The sequence below is a fragment of the Silene latifolia genome, chromosome 1 (assembly GCF_048544455.1).
Source record: "Silene latifolia isolate original U9 population chromosome 1, ASM4854445v1, whole genome shotgun sequence".
NCBI lineage: Eukaryota > Viridiplantae > Streptophyta > Magnoliopsida > Caryophyllales > Caryophyllaceae > Silene > Silene latifolia.
Window position 1 is genome coordinate 25,254,642 of NC_133526.1, and position 14,239 is coordinate 25,268,880.

Sequence of the window (14,239 nt, forward strand, 5' to 3'; positions counted from 1 at the left end):
GTGTTATAATCATGTAACATCTCTTCTTCATGTTGATCAAGTTGTATTCTGGTGAAATCCTACAGTTTACTGAAAGTATTTCTGTTGTAGGCTCCATATTATTACTTGTTTATCTTTCGAGAGGGGGGTGTTACGAGTTTTTTTTCGTATGCAATGAACGAATGAAAGAGTTCCTTTAGTAGGGATATATATGTAGAGGGTTTACAGGTGCATAGTAGAAATAGGATTACTTGAGGGTCAACTGCTGTACTAGTTGTACATGATATGTATATCTGTAAGAATCCTACTGCCCTTAAAATTAGGGACAACATAATTCAGGTTTATTACTCATGAATGAATGAATTAAGAAAACTCAAAACCGTTTCATTCTAGAAGTAACATAATTTATCCAGAAATTTGCTAAGACTTTCGCTTAGCTCGACTAAACGAGATGTTAGATTAGAAACAATCTCGGTTAACCTAATGCAGCGACTGAAACATTGAAATATGTTCGCTGATGAAGATTTTTGTCTGTAATCGATTAATCTACTAAACCTAATGCAAATTAGTGACTCAGTGAGATCGCAAATTACGATTAGTCCTAATAGATACCGAGAAATAAATAATGTATTCCATATTTATTATCTAGTAAGTCCGTCTCATTCGACATCTATTGAACTATATCATTCATAGTTCTGATAATTATTCTTCTTGTTATATTACCACTTCTGAAGCCTTCCAACAAATTTCGGAGATTGAATTCGATACTGAGATGATTTCATTGCTAACAAAAGAGATTATCGATTGAATTTAAAACAAGATAATTTCAAGTCAAGACCTGCTTTATTACATCATTTAAACGGATTACGAACATTAATAATTAAAAATCTTATTACAACACAAGTAAAAGTTTTTCCTCAAAAAAAAAAAAAAAAAAAAAAAAAAAAAAAAATTTCTGAAAGTATCATGCAAATAAACACCAATTGTTTGTTCCAACAATATACGAATTAAGTACTTGTTAAGATATAGACGATAGAACAATTGAATCCGACAAATAATACCCCCACAAATTGAAGATCCGATCCCTTGTTGCGAGCCGCTTATATATTTGTAATGTCAGTAGGCTTGTAGCACCATAATTGACTTGATCGTGTGATCGGTTAAGAGGGTGGGATTTGCAACGAGGATGGTAGTACCCATCTGCTCCAATCAACTCGGCACCTGATTTTATTACCTTGTACTTCGACTACGGTCGAGGGCTTCAAAGCTTCTATTATTAAGCGTCTGTCTTTGGTCAAATTCTTAACCCTAGTAAAATTTGAAATTACGTCAATAGAAACCCACCCGTCTTTATCCATTCTCTTACGCAAATATACGTCTTTAGCCAGATTTTCCTTGCTGAAGTAGTAATTAATCTGCTCCATTATCTCATAACGTAGCCCAAAATCCAATGCAGGATCATACGGAACTGGTGCAACAAACGGCATAACTGGGAAGAAGTAAACGAAGGGTGTAAAAACAAACGGGGGATTTCCTAAACCCCTTGGAGCAACTCCCCCATTAAAACCACCTCTTCCCCCATAATTTCGACGTGACCCGTTTCCACGAGAATTGGACCTCATAGAAGACATTATTAATTAATTATAATTGCAGTGGTTGATGAAATTTGTTTGATGAGAAAAATAATCAGAGGTAATGAGAGACTATTTATAGTATACATAAGAAGAACTAGAGGATTGGGGATAGGAACTAGGAAGTTGAGTAGGATTATATTACTGTAGTTTGCGTAGGATTAGAAAAGGGTATTTGATAGGAAGATTTCGGAATCCGAAACAAAGTAGGAATAGGAATTCTTGGGAATCAATCTTAAGCTGTTACTGATGAAATAAGGAAATATTTACTGTAATTTGTAGATGGTATGGCAGAACAACAGCCTAATGCAAACGTAACAACTCGATAGTAAAACAGTCGTCACAGGCCTTAAACAGCGAGTGAAAAAATGGTCGTTTAAGGGACGACTTTGTATGACGTGCTCTTGCAGACAAATTCAACTCTGAAAATTCCAATTACATCATACAAAGTCGTGATGATGTAATTGGAATTTTCAGGGAGCCTAATACTTTCGGCAACTCTGAAAATTCCAATTACATCAAGACAATAATTCTACTGCTAGCAGAATGCAGGTCTTTAGCTCGGAAACACCCATATACTGCGATAAGTTAAGTGTGGTCCTCAACGACACTTTCTACGTCCTGCTTTCAAAAGATGAGATAAACTGACTAACTGAGGTCTAATGTTTGTTGATTCTGATCATCAGTTTATAAATTACATGAAAATGTTTTTAATAAAATGAGTTTCTGATAATTCTTGCTTATAGATGAATTTGTTGATTGCATCAATTTCTAAGTCTTTTTAATTGTATAAATCAATCAATTTCTTTTACTGTAAAACAATATATCTGTGACAAATCTTACGAAACAAATTAAAATATGAATGAATCGAATTGTTTTATACCGTATCATTCACAAAAATTGTTCTTACAACACATCAGAACTAATTTTCTTTCCGAAACTAAAACAAACTAATTAAGTCCAATTAAAAAATGTGAAAGGAGTACGAAAACTAGGGAGCGCCGTCTGAAATAAGCCTTTATCATTCCCAGGGGGCGTAGTCACGCTCGAAACAACAGCTGGAATAATAATATCTTTTTCAAGCATGGTCAGCTTGTAGGACACAACAAGAGCATCCTTCTTCTCCATGTTGGACGACTTCACAAGCTCGTACAAACCGGTACCTTGTAAATTGATGTTTCTGCTGCCACTCTCACCAGACGATGAAGACACAAGCTCAGACACAAGAACATTGATAGTAGCAAGATGCTTGCCAGGGAACATCCTGCGAAGAAGGAATACTTGAAAGTGGAGATAAGCAGAATTCACATCAACGTCTTGGAACTGTAAGCTTGCGCTTCCATTGGCGTTTATGTTAACTGTACGCTTCTCGTGATTGGATGTCGTACCATTAAAAAGGGTGACAATTATGTAGGGTTTCATCCTCTTATCTTTGGAGAGGATGCAACTTAGTTCTAGCTCTAGCCTTGTACCCATTCTTCTTCGTCGAAATTAGATGACAAGTTCAAAGGAAGTGGGAAGGTGAGGGGGTTTATATATAGAGCAGTGCAATACCAAGTAGGATTATGATTTCTTGAAACTGACCCACAACTCGGAATGACTTGATTATCATATAGTATCCAAATCTTATCAAATAAACCCGACCAACCCAAACCCGGATGCAAACATGCCGAAATGATCCAACATTCCAACCTCAACAAATGTGACCTGCACCCGAGTAAATGGTTTGTCAACACTGGCTACAGGAGGCAATTAAGTCACTTTGGCTTAGTTAAGGTCATGTTAAAGTACGTCGGGACATATCAGCTTCGAGTTTTGTCGGATCAATATCATCAACCTTCAAGTGAAATTATACATCTCTTATTTTTACAAGTTTGAATCGATAATTTCATGTTAAAACTATTTTCACGCAAATTTAATTTATTTTTAAGTTTGAAACAATTGCGTTAAACATTGATATTATTATTTTACTAAAAGAACTAGTTTAGATCTCGTGCAATATATGCACGCTATTTATAAAATTCTACTTTTGAGTGTACTCCGTATTATTTATGGATTTTAAATTGACAATTCACTTACTCTGTATTTTTTATGTTTCTCATCACTTTATTTTGATTTGAGGAATAAAAGTTAAAATTGTAAAAAGTCATCAAATGAATATTTAAATGAAAGTTTTTTTTTTACCGAGAAATTAATGATGTTATTTTTAGAATATTTTTACTATTAACATTTTTTGTGCAACTTCTTATCATTAAAAGTCAATGAATGTTCATACTACAATTATTTTTACAAAAAAAATATATAGTTTTTTTATCATATAATAATGGAGATAAATTTATGTAGAATATGAAATAATATACAATGTTAAATATTAAATTTATTAAAAGATTGTAACATTAATCACCTACCATACTTATAATATATGCTAAAAATACTACGCTTCATTTTAGGAAATATGGTTTAGGCGGAAAAAATGACAGTTTCGCCTATTCTTTTAGTAAATAAGGAATTTATATAACAAGTCACGACTCACGAGTCATTTAGAAGGATTTTGGCTTGGATCGAGTCGGGATAAATAGGGTTATTATCGGGCATTGGCTATCAATTTCACCTCGATTGGGTCCATTCAATTCCGGTTAATCAAAAATTAGTATAGATTCCGCGCAATGCGCGGTATACATAGGATATTTATTTTTTAGGGTGTTATTTATAGTGAAAAACTAAAGTTATGAAATGTGTATTTTTATGAAATCTATATATTTTTTTTTACCATAAAATTAAGTATTTCATTTTATAAATTTTCTCCAATTATTTTAATGAATTTTTTTTGTCACAAAGTTAATGGTAAGTATGTGTTAAGTTATTCTCTAAAGTTATAATTATTGCATTTAATGAAAAATTTACCAACTTATTGTTTATAGTTTAACATCAATATTATTTTATTTTGATGAAAAAATCAAAATTTTGAATTTAACAATAAAATAAAATTTTAATTATAAGAATATATTTTAATGAAAAGATAATAGTTTAAAGAAAGAAAGTTTTAATTATTTATTTATTTAAATAGAAGTATTTGGAGGGAAAACTAAGAAAATTTTTATACTCTTAGTAGCAAGGGAGATTTGTAATGTAGACGAGTCAATGGAAGAGTTACAAAATTGAGCTCACTCTTTTTAGAGTCGCAAATTCTTTTTTTAGAGTGTCTCCGTCTTAAATTTAAAACACACTTCCTGATTTAGAGTGCTGAGGAAATGGAGGTGAAAGGAACACCATCACAATATGGGTACCGTATGCCTGCTGAATGGGAGCCCCATTCACACTGTTGGATGGGTTGGCCTGTATGTCTTCTCTTCACTTTCTTTAACTTGTTCCTCTTCGGTCTTCACTGCTTTTTCTGTAATCTCTTAGCAATTTCTTATATGGGTTTTAATGAATTGTGTTTTAGGTTTGTTTAAATTTTCTATTGAATGTAGTTTGTTTCAATTCTCTTTCCGTCTCAATCGTTTGTTTACCTTTTATATTCATTGTGACGGTAGTTTAATCAAAATGTAAACAAATGATTTGAGACCAAGGGAGTATTTCTTTTGTTTTTGGACTTATGAACTGGAATGCTGAATATCTAGTGATTTCCCCTTACCAAGTTACAATCTTTTTTTTTGGTGAATGTGGGTATTTTATCATTTTCATTTGGTCTCTACTAGTACTGTAAATATTTGGGAGTTTATGAATTATGATGCAGTTTGATCTATGATTGTTGTTGTATTGTGTATTTGGTAATAACTAATAACCCTTGATTCTCTTCCGGTCACGAAATCTAGCATTACCATAGCTTACTTGGGAAAAGACTTCATAGTTAGTTTTCTGTAGTTCTGCAGTAACATAGTTCGGAAATTGTACCTTGTAAGTAGCTATGAGCGTATGAACCAACATTTTTGGAAACTTTAGGTTTCTGATCATTCCAAAAGCATCAGTGGTCACTCGATTTGGTTCTCCAATCTCCACTGTTTTGACTGTTCTTAATCACGGATCGATTTGAAGATGATTAGGAGCTACTGTTTCAGCCATTCGTAAATATTACTTGTATAAGCTATGTTACTTTGACTCTTCATTTTTAGGACTGTACCCGTGTCAACACGACACAACATGGATATGGGTATGGATCCCGTAACCGACACTTGTTACTGTTATCTGTCAAACTTCTTTTCATTTTACTTCAAAAAAGTTGAAAGATTTCATGTTTAAAAGTTTACTTTTGCTTTGAAAACGTGTCCCCAAACCCGTATCCTCATTTAAGGAGGGATACCCTTGTGAAAAATAAATTAGTCATGCTGGGTCTAACACTTGGATACATAACTGTGTCTGACACTAGGATATGTACCTTTGTCTGACATTTGTACCCAAGCCATAGTAACATAACCTGCGAGGAACTACAAAGACAACAATGTTACTCAGTTGGTCGGGGCTCCGGCCTAAAGCGGGGTAGGAGGTTTTGATATATTTAGCTTTACCCCTATATGAAAGTCATGGAGATGTTGTTTCCAAATGCCACATAACAGCAACTGTGTCGAGAATTCCATTGTTGGGCTACTGCTGCAACTCCATAGTACAAGAGAGGCTATACTAGTTCAATGAGACATTTTGCTTTATCCTGTCACGTTACAAAGCCAAACAATAGCACATCTTTGGGATCCATTGGAAATGGAGAAGTATTTGTGAGGAACTATGAATCTTATTTTCATATTTTAATTTTAAGTTTAAGCTTGTCTAGTTAGTTAATATGGAGTGTTGTGCTACTAATTTCTATGTACTGGACTTTTTCTTCTAGTTTGACACTGTAGCTATTGACTTTAATTTCTGTAACATAATAGGAACGTCCAGACAACTGGCGAGATGGTGCGGTATACGCTCAGCATGTATTTGCCCGAGTCGCAACTGCGATCTCTGATTTTGAACCGGTGACTGTCTGTGCTAGCCCAGCTCAGGTCAGTTAGGCTTATATGCTTATTAGCTCTGCTTACAACTTCTCAATGGTAAATAGTAAGTACCATTCCTGGCTGTAGAATGAAATCAGTCTGTATGAATTATGCAGTGGGAAAATGCAAGGAGTCAGTTACCTCCGAATATTAGGGTAGTCGAGATGAGCATGAATGATTCTTGGTTTCGCGATACAGGACCAACTGTGAGCATTATCTTTTCATCCCTTTTTCATTGAAATTTTCAAATGATGAAGGTTTCATTTATGAATTCGTGGGGTGCTTAAGCAGTGATTACATATATAGTTAAATGTCTTTTTTTCTGTAGTTTGTTGTCCGCAAAAATGCTTTGAAGTCGGGTGAACTCTTGGAAAGTTCTGCTGGGATTGATTGGAACTTCAACAGCTGGGGTGGTAAGCCAATATGAAATCAAAGCTTTTCATACCGCTTATTTACATCTAATGAATTGTGTCCAATCATTAAGCTTTGATATGGTGTATGATATAGTATGATGTTGACACTTGACAGTTGCATATGCTGTACTCGATGAGGATTTTTTCTTTCTTGAACCACATCTATTCTTATTTTGGGCCTCTTATGCTCCTAGGTGCTGACGATGGCTGCTATACAGATTGGAGTCATGACATCCTTGTCGCTAGGAAGGTTAGTTCAGTGCCAGGGAGCCTCTAACATTAAGGTTAACATTAAGTGAATATAAATTACACGATCGTTTCTTCTATAAAAAAAGATAGCCTTTCGCTAAAGACCTTTCATTTTTTTTATTTCTGAAGTGTCATAGACCATCTTTGTAGATTCTAGAGATTGAGAAGCTTCCAAGGTTTCCCCATTCCATGATTTTAGAAGGTGGCAGCATCCATGTTGATGGGGAGGGTATTTGCTTTGTCTTCCTTTTTTTTTTTTTGCTTTGATGAAACTAATATATGTGGTCTTTCGAATAATTCACTTACAGTTGTGTCCTACCATTTCCCTTCCTGATCTTCACCAGGAACATGCCTCACCACCGAGGAATGCCTCTTGAACAAAAACAGAAATCCCCATATGACAAAAGAGCAGATCGAAGATAATCTTAAGGGATACCTTGGTGTTCAGAAAATTATTTGGCTGCCTCGTGGATTACACGGTATCTGCAACTTCAACACACTGTTTTTTTTTTATGTATCAAAGGAAACATTCATACTTTTTGGGTTTTATGCTTTGCCAGATTAGTGTGTGCATTTGATTTTTTTTCATTATTCTGAACATCTGTGCTCAAGAAGTTGTGATCTTCTTCATATGGATTAATATTGGATATTGGAGCCTTGGAGGCTTGTTCATTGTATATGCATTATTTGGCTGAGCATTTTGTATTTTGTAGCCTTGTTAGACGGACACTCTACGCATGAAATTCTCATGTCATCTCGTAGAACAGAAACAGCAAAATATTGAATAGCCTTTTTTTTGTCTGTTAATTTCTCACATAAGTTCCAACATAATTTTTTTCAGGCGATGATGATACAAATGGTCATATAGATAACATGTGCTGCTTTGTGAAGCCTGGGTTGGTTCTGTTAGCCTGGAGAGATGATGAATCAGATCCTCAGCATGAACGGTCTGTTGAGGCCTTGTCAGTTCTCACTAATAGCGTAGATGCCCATGGTCGACAACTTGAAGTTATCAAACTTCACATTCCCGATCCTATGTACATGACAGACGAGGAAGCTGCTGGGGTTATCCAGGTTAACATCTGAATATGAATATAAATTACTCATTGTGACCTATTTTTAAGTTGCTATTTGGAAAACGGGAGAATTCTGATTGGAACGATGAAGCTAATTATACTGTATGCGACGTGTAAAGCTTATAAGTTATAACCATCACTGGTGGCCTACTGGGTAAACTTTTAACCAGTAACAAAAGATATGAGTAGGTTTCTCGGTAATTTATAAATAAATGATCAAAAATTTATCTGAGTTTACACTCTCTGCATATTCTTCACACATTAGACGGGTAAACTGATTGTGCGTCTTTTTTGTGTGAAATAGCACTCATTAGACCCGATTCTTCACATTTTTTTTCTTAAGGGTCATTTGGAAAAAAGTCTCATTGTGTCGTCTCGTGTTATTACACAAGTGTAAGGCTGGGTGCATCCGACCCTCTCTTATCCTGCCATTTAAGGGAGATCTTGAGGCACTAGAGTAATGCTCTTGTGGAAATTCGATTATAGCGAGCACCAGAATACATAGAAGGAAAAATAGTTCACAATGTCATAAGCATTTATTTTGCGTCTCAATACTAGCCCATGGATGAGAAATTATTTCAGATATCTGAAAATGCACCTCTTTTCTTTTAGGATGGAGATGCTAAACCGAGGGAGCCTGGTACAAGGCTTGCTGCATCTTATGTGAACTTCTACATTGCCAATGGAGCGATTATTACTCCTCAATTCGGAGATAAAAAATGGGATAATGAAGCTGTTCATGTTTTGTCAGAGGCGTTCCCAGCTTATGAGGTAAAAGACATTGCCAAATCATGTTCTTTGCTTCATCTTACCCTGCAAATTTTGTCTTGTTAGTTTTTCCTTTCTCATGAAGCCTCTCTTCCTCGCTTCCGTCTCTTCAGTTGAGTTGCCAATATTTAATAAATCTTCTGACTGCTCTAATGTCGGTGTTAGTATACACTCAGCAATGAAAAGACCTTACCGAGATTAGTACCGTTTGTGTGACTTTACTTTTTTCTTATAAAATAAATTGAAATATACAATATTAATTATTAAGGCACTTTCCCATTTTTGGCCACCAATTGAAGCGGGGACAATATAGATGGGATGGAAAGGTACGCGTGAGAGCTTACTACTGGCTGTGCACAAACTAGCCTTCCCCCACCACCGGTTCTTTGTTCTTTTACATGAATGAATAGATCTGGGGACATTTCGATGGTAAGACTTAAGTTTCTGAGTGACTTGGTGCTATCTTACTAAAAAGTTTATTGACTGAGTTTTAGAAAACAGAAAGAAATACAAGAGGCAGCATAACAGGGAAAATCAATTAGGCGCCGCCTGGATTAACTTCCTGAATATACTTTTGTCGTGCTCTCGTTTTTGTGGAGGTCAAAATTGAAGTAATAGGATTCCCAACTTGATTTACTCAAATGCTGGTAGACTGCTTTCATTATAGTTATTATCAAAATATCTGCTATTACCATTGGCATCAGTTGTGTATAGACCTATGGCTTTCTGTGTTCCTTCCTTGAATGTTCCGTCACAAAAACAGTAGATCAAAGAAACCCTATGAGAAATAGCTTATTTAACATTGCCTCTCTTGAGGATTGTATTATCAATACTCAATACTGTTCTTTTCTGAACAACGTTTGATTGATTGCCTCAGGTCGTAGGGATCGAAGGTGCAAGGGAGATTGTGTTGGCAGGAGGAAATATACATTGCATTACCCAGCAACAGCCTGCTGTGGTGTAATTTGACCACAGTCATCTAATCTACAAGACGCTGATTGAACGTTGTGGCCTTGTGGGTTTGGGAATGGAATGTAAGAAGTCTCGGCTGCATACAATAAGACTGTTCAGATATAGATTTATGTCGATGCAGTTTGATAGGAAAAATAAACAGTATCGAGTCTAATCCGGGATTTTGATAATGTTGAATGTTCTATAAAGCTTGTAGGCAGTAGGCTGCTGGTCTGGTATAACTATTTGTATAGTTTACCAACTTTTTATAGTGCGAAATGAAATTTTATTCTAGTTAGCATACTACTCCGTAGTATACAAGAACTCGAGATAAATAGAGAAAAATACTCCTACGTGAGTCCGGATAAGATACAAGCATCTCAAATATTTCATGTCCTGCAGGCTCAGACACCTTCATCTAACAAATCGAGCAACATCATCAAAATCATCCAAGTTCCTTGAATTATAGTGTCTCAGTTTGGTTTCCTCGGGTATGGGCTCCTATGCTCTTGATGCAAACCTTGCAATCTGCTCGTGACTTTTCAAATGTGACAACTGGGGAATCTCCCTAAGATCATGCATGAAGCAAAAGAACGCACCCTTCGGGACAGGTATAGCAGCTTTAGGTTTCTGACGAAAGATTTGGACAACAGGATCGCCTTCAATTTGGATCCAAACCTTGGCTTGGTAGATGCTGGTTTTCTCAAGGCTCGAGAACGAGCCTTAAAAGTAATGTAGTACATACAAATTTGACCAGTAACTTTGACAAGACTGACCAACAGTAAATCCGAGTTTTGATTCCTATTTTGTTAAAAATCATTACCACTTCATCTTGACCCTTAAATTTCAGGGTCTAACCCTTGGATTGAGGGTAATGGACTGTCCAAGTGTCCAGTACATTTTTTGTACCGGAGAGGAACTTTCCTCCCAAAAGGTCAGGTGTACATGCAATTTTAACTCTGAACCAAAAGCAGAAAACTTGCTTTTGGATCACGCCTAAGGCCATAATGGATGCTGTGTCAAGAATTGTTACACAAAAACGAAAAGACTGATGCGAAGTTAAATTTGGATTGCAACACTACCCATCGTTCATAAGAGACACATAATTAGCAACATTCGCCTTGCATCAAAAGCAGCTCCAGAAACGAGATGACCAAGTACATACTATTAGCACGGACATATTCCTAATTTATTTAAAAAGCATATACACATGCTGCTAAAATGACAATTGTGAAGCTGAAGCAACACCACCATCGAAATCATCAAGCACGTCCTACTTACCCTCGGCCTTCACATCCATGCCACATGCAGAAACTACCGTTCCAGAATCAGATCCTGCTGCACTGGACACCTGACAAAAGTACAAGTGGCTCTAGTCAGTTAACAATTATTTGCATCCGACAATAACTTGGCAACTTTACATTCTCATGATTGAGAGCATACTTGTCTATGTTCTTAGAGAGGAAATTATAAATCAATGGTCAATTAACCATCAGAGGTAAATTCACTTCCTTGGGAATCCAAACAATTACACCGAAAATCCTATTCCTATTATGAAGTGGGAAAAAAGTATCGCTATGGTGACCATGAAAGTGATAAAGGGAGACAAAAGAGGGTGAGAGGTCATAGACGTAGAATACGCTTAGAGAATTCTGAAAAAGAAAACGTTAGAAATTAGGCCGGCCAATCAGCATCATGTTTACAATCCCTGCGTGGAGACTAAGAGGAAAAATTCTCGATAAAAAGTCATGTTTAAAAAACTCCAAAAGGTTAATCCAATGAAAAAACGTCGTGTTTCAAAACCGTGTATGGACTTTACAAGAACAGCTGCAAACGAGAACTATGTAAAGGCAGAAGCCAAACCTTCTCAAGCATGGACTTGAGCTCAGCTCCTAGCTTCTTGACTTCTCCATGTTCCGGCTCCAACTTCAGCCCAAGTTCGACATCCTCCAAAGCTCCTTTGAGATTGCCAAGCTCTTTTCTAGCCAGTGCTCGACGCCAATACACCTTGAAATAGTTGGCATTAAGCTTCAAGGACTCCGTACAGTCATTCTCCGCCTCTTCATATTTGTTAACCTTGAGATACGCCATAGCCCTATTTGCAAAAGTTGTTGTATTCGGTAACAGATCGATGCTCTTAGAGTAGCATTCTATGGCTTTGGTGAAGTCCCGGCTCTTGAAACATTCATTCCCCAGTTCTTTCGCACAAGCCGCATCTGCAAGAACCAATAATGTGAACGAACATAAGGGCATACTCGTAATCAAGATAAGATGCCACCCCCTTCCAAGATGAAAGTCAGACATGCTTCCTGATCTATGATCACCCTCCTGTGCTAAAGCTAACTGAAAATCCACTTTTCCTATTCCTATACCCGGCATTTTATTTGGAGTTTCCGCTCAATCAGTGGATCAAATAGTTTGGGTCGGAGCAACAGTATACCGCAATAAGATAAAGGCTCTCACTCAACTATTGAATAAAAGATCTTGGTTGAACCAAGGTAAAAACAACAGGAAAGTAACATGCACACAAAAATTTTCACATTCTAAAAAGTTGAAAGAAATATTCATTCCTTGATTTCCTTCTAACATTATTTACAAAACACTTGTATGGGTGGGTAGTCACAATAATCACCTAGCTTTTTCCTGATGAACATTGAGATACTTGTTAAAAGAAAAGGCTATCGCTTCAAATACCTGTCCCTGACGCCAATAAATCATCCTCTATATACCTAAATCCCAGAAATGGCTACATAATACACACGAGGAGATATAACTCGTCGTGTTGTTCAGTAAAAAATTTAATTGGCAACCTATGCACATTGCCAAACAGGCAAACATCATGAGTTCATGACAATGTAGCTTAAGACAAAATCGTGGACATGTAACCGTGAGCATTATAGAATAATGTTCAATTGCCATAAATGTACAGAATAAGAAGTGAAAAACAGAAAGGGTGGCAGAATTCGATGTTTCGAACCTATGACCGGCCGAATCAGGAATACAAGTATTGAGTAGCTGAGTTAAATAACTAATTCAGAATAGAACAATTTTACAGCAATAAGGCTGTTCAAATTACGATAAGGTCCAGGCTTTCTTACGATCATCCAACAGAGCTATTTTTATACTAAAAGCTCCAAATTTAACATTTAGCATGGGTACATCCATCATCCTTTAAAATATGAATTCAGTGCACCAACTATAGCCTATGTTAGGCTCAACACTTCACAACAGGCTGTCTAACCTGTTATGTCCGACATTTTCATCCGAGTAGGCATAACAAAAGGGTTAAGAAACCAGTTGAGATGATTGTTCATCAACCAAACAATTACAATGTCAAAATCATTGAGCAAACGATAAAAAAGTTAAAGAGATAGTAGATGGGCACATACAGAGACGTTTCGGGATGGGAGAAGGCCACTTGGGCAGAACAAATGGAAGTACATATTGATGTGGAGTAAACACATCAACATTCCCAACCTTTTGAGTACGAAAATTAAGCGCAAAGATATAATCACGCGTCTCAAAATGCGCAACATCCGCCTCAAAAGGATGAATAAAACAAGGTCTAGGCATCTTACCACCACCACCATCACCATCACAAGTCAAAAACCTTTGGACATTCTCCCTCGACACCTTATACTTCAAACTCCACTCACCACCAACCTCAACATCCTTCAACCTCCACAACTTGAACACACAATGTCCCTCCTTAAACACCTCCATAAATTGCACAAACCCGCCTCCACCACCAACCCGCCTCTCATCCTCCAACCCAGGCGTATTAAACCTGAAAAAACCCAATTTGATTAAGCTAGTGTTGATGATGCCTTAAGACAAATTAATCTCATTGTTATTTAATTGTGTGTCTCTTAAGTTTAACCATGTAGCATGAAGCTCCAATTGTCAATTCAAGGTTATCAAGAATGTCATCATGAAGATCAAAGATGAAGATAGTCATTAGTGCTAATGTCATGTGTTGTAAGGTGATCGTTTAACACGAATTTACGTTTAGGTGCAAAAACAACAGTTGAGTCAACAGTTAATTAAGGCTCGTCTTTGAAAGAAATATTTCGAAAATATTTGAATCTTTGTTAAAGAGCTTTCAACTTTCACAAATGTTTTCTGGAAATACTTTGAAGTCTTTTAAAGAATATATAGCTTTCAATGACTTGCTAAGGAGTTTGCTTGCACAATAAGAC

The 14,239-nt window shown here is 36.3% G+C and overlaps 2 protein-coding genes across 3 annotated transcripts in view; one reads left to right on the forward strand and one right to left on the reverse strand.

The window, feature by feature from the left end:
• Positions 1-4,770: 4,770 nt before the first annotated feature.
• On the forward strand, positions 4,771-10,341 carry LOC141601624 (agmatine deiminase-like). The gene is made up of 10 exons (XM_074421921.1): positions 4,771-4,948; positions 6,479-6,592; positions 6,700-6,789; positions 6,912-6,996; positions 7,191-7,246; positions 7,396-7,474; positions 7,590-7,724; positions 8,087-8,319; positions 8,934-9,092; positions 9,967-10,341. The coding sequence occupies exons 1-10, from the start codon at positions 4,862-4,864 to the stop codon at positions 10,051-10,053; spliced, it is 1,125 nt and encodes a 374-aa protein (XP_074278022.1). The 5' UTR covers positions 4,771-4,861; the 3' UTR covers positions 10,054-10,341.
• Positions 10,342-11,089: 748 nt separating this feature from the next.
• LOC141601631 (uncharacterized) overlaps positions 11,090-14,239 on the reverse strand; it is a 28,374-nt gene continuing 25,224 nt past the window's right edge. Inside the window, exons 2-4 of one of the 2 annotated variants that reach the window (XM_074421928.1) lie at positions 13,430-13,827; positions 11,904-12,256; positions 11,090-11,391 (exon numbers count right to left, since the gene is read on the reverse strand). In XM_074421928.1, the coding sequence (XP_074278029.1) occupies positions 11,314-11,391; positions 11,904-12,256; positions 13,430-13,827 (829 nt within the window). In that variant the 3' untranslated portion in view covers positions 11,090-11,313. The remainder of the gene's footprint in view (positions 11,392-11,903; positions 12,257-13,429; positions 13,828-14,239) is intronic. The other variant, XM_074421932.1, reaches the window with a different exon arrangement.

Bases quoted from the DNA above. Each gene is read 5' to 3' on its own strand.
- LOC141601624 (XM_074421921.1), top strand. From the start codon at position 4,862: ATGGAGGTGAAAGGAACACCATCACAATATGGGTACCGTATGCCTGCT. The intron at 6,790-6,911 runs GTGAGCATTATC...TTTTTTCTGTAG, and splicing joins TTCGCGATACAGGACCAACT to TTTGTTGTCCGCAAAAATGC. The intron at 8,320-8,933 runs GTTAACATCTGA...CTTTTCTTTTAG, and splicing joins AAGCTGCTGGGGTTATCCAG to GATGGAGATGCTAAACCGAG.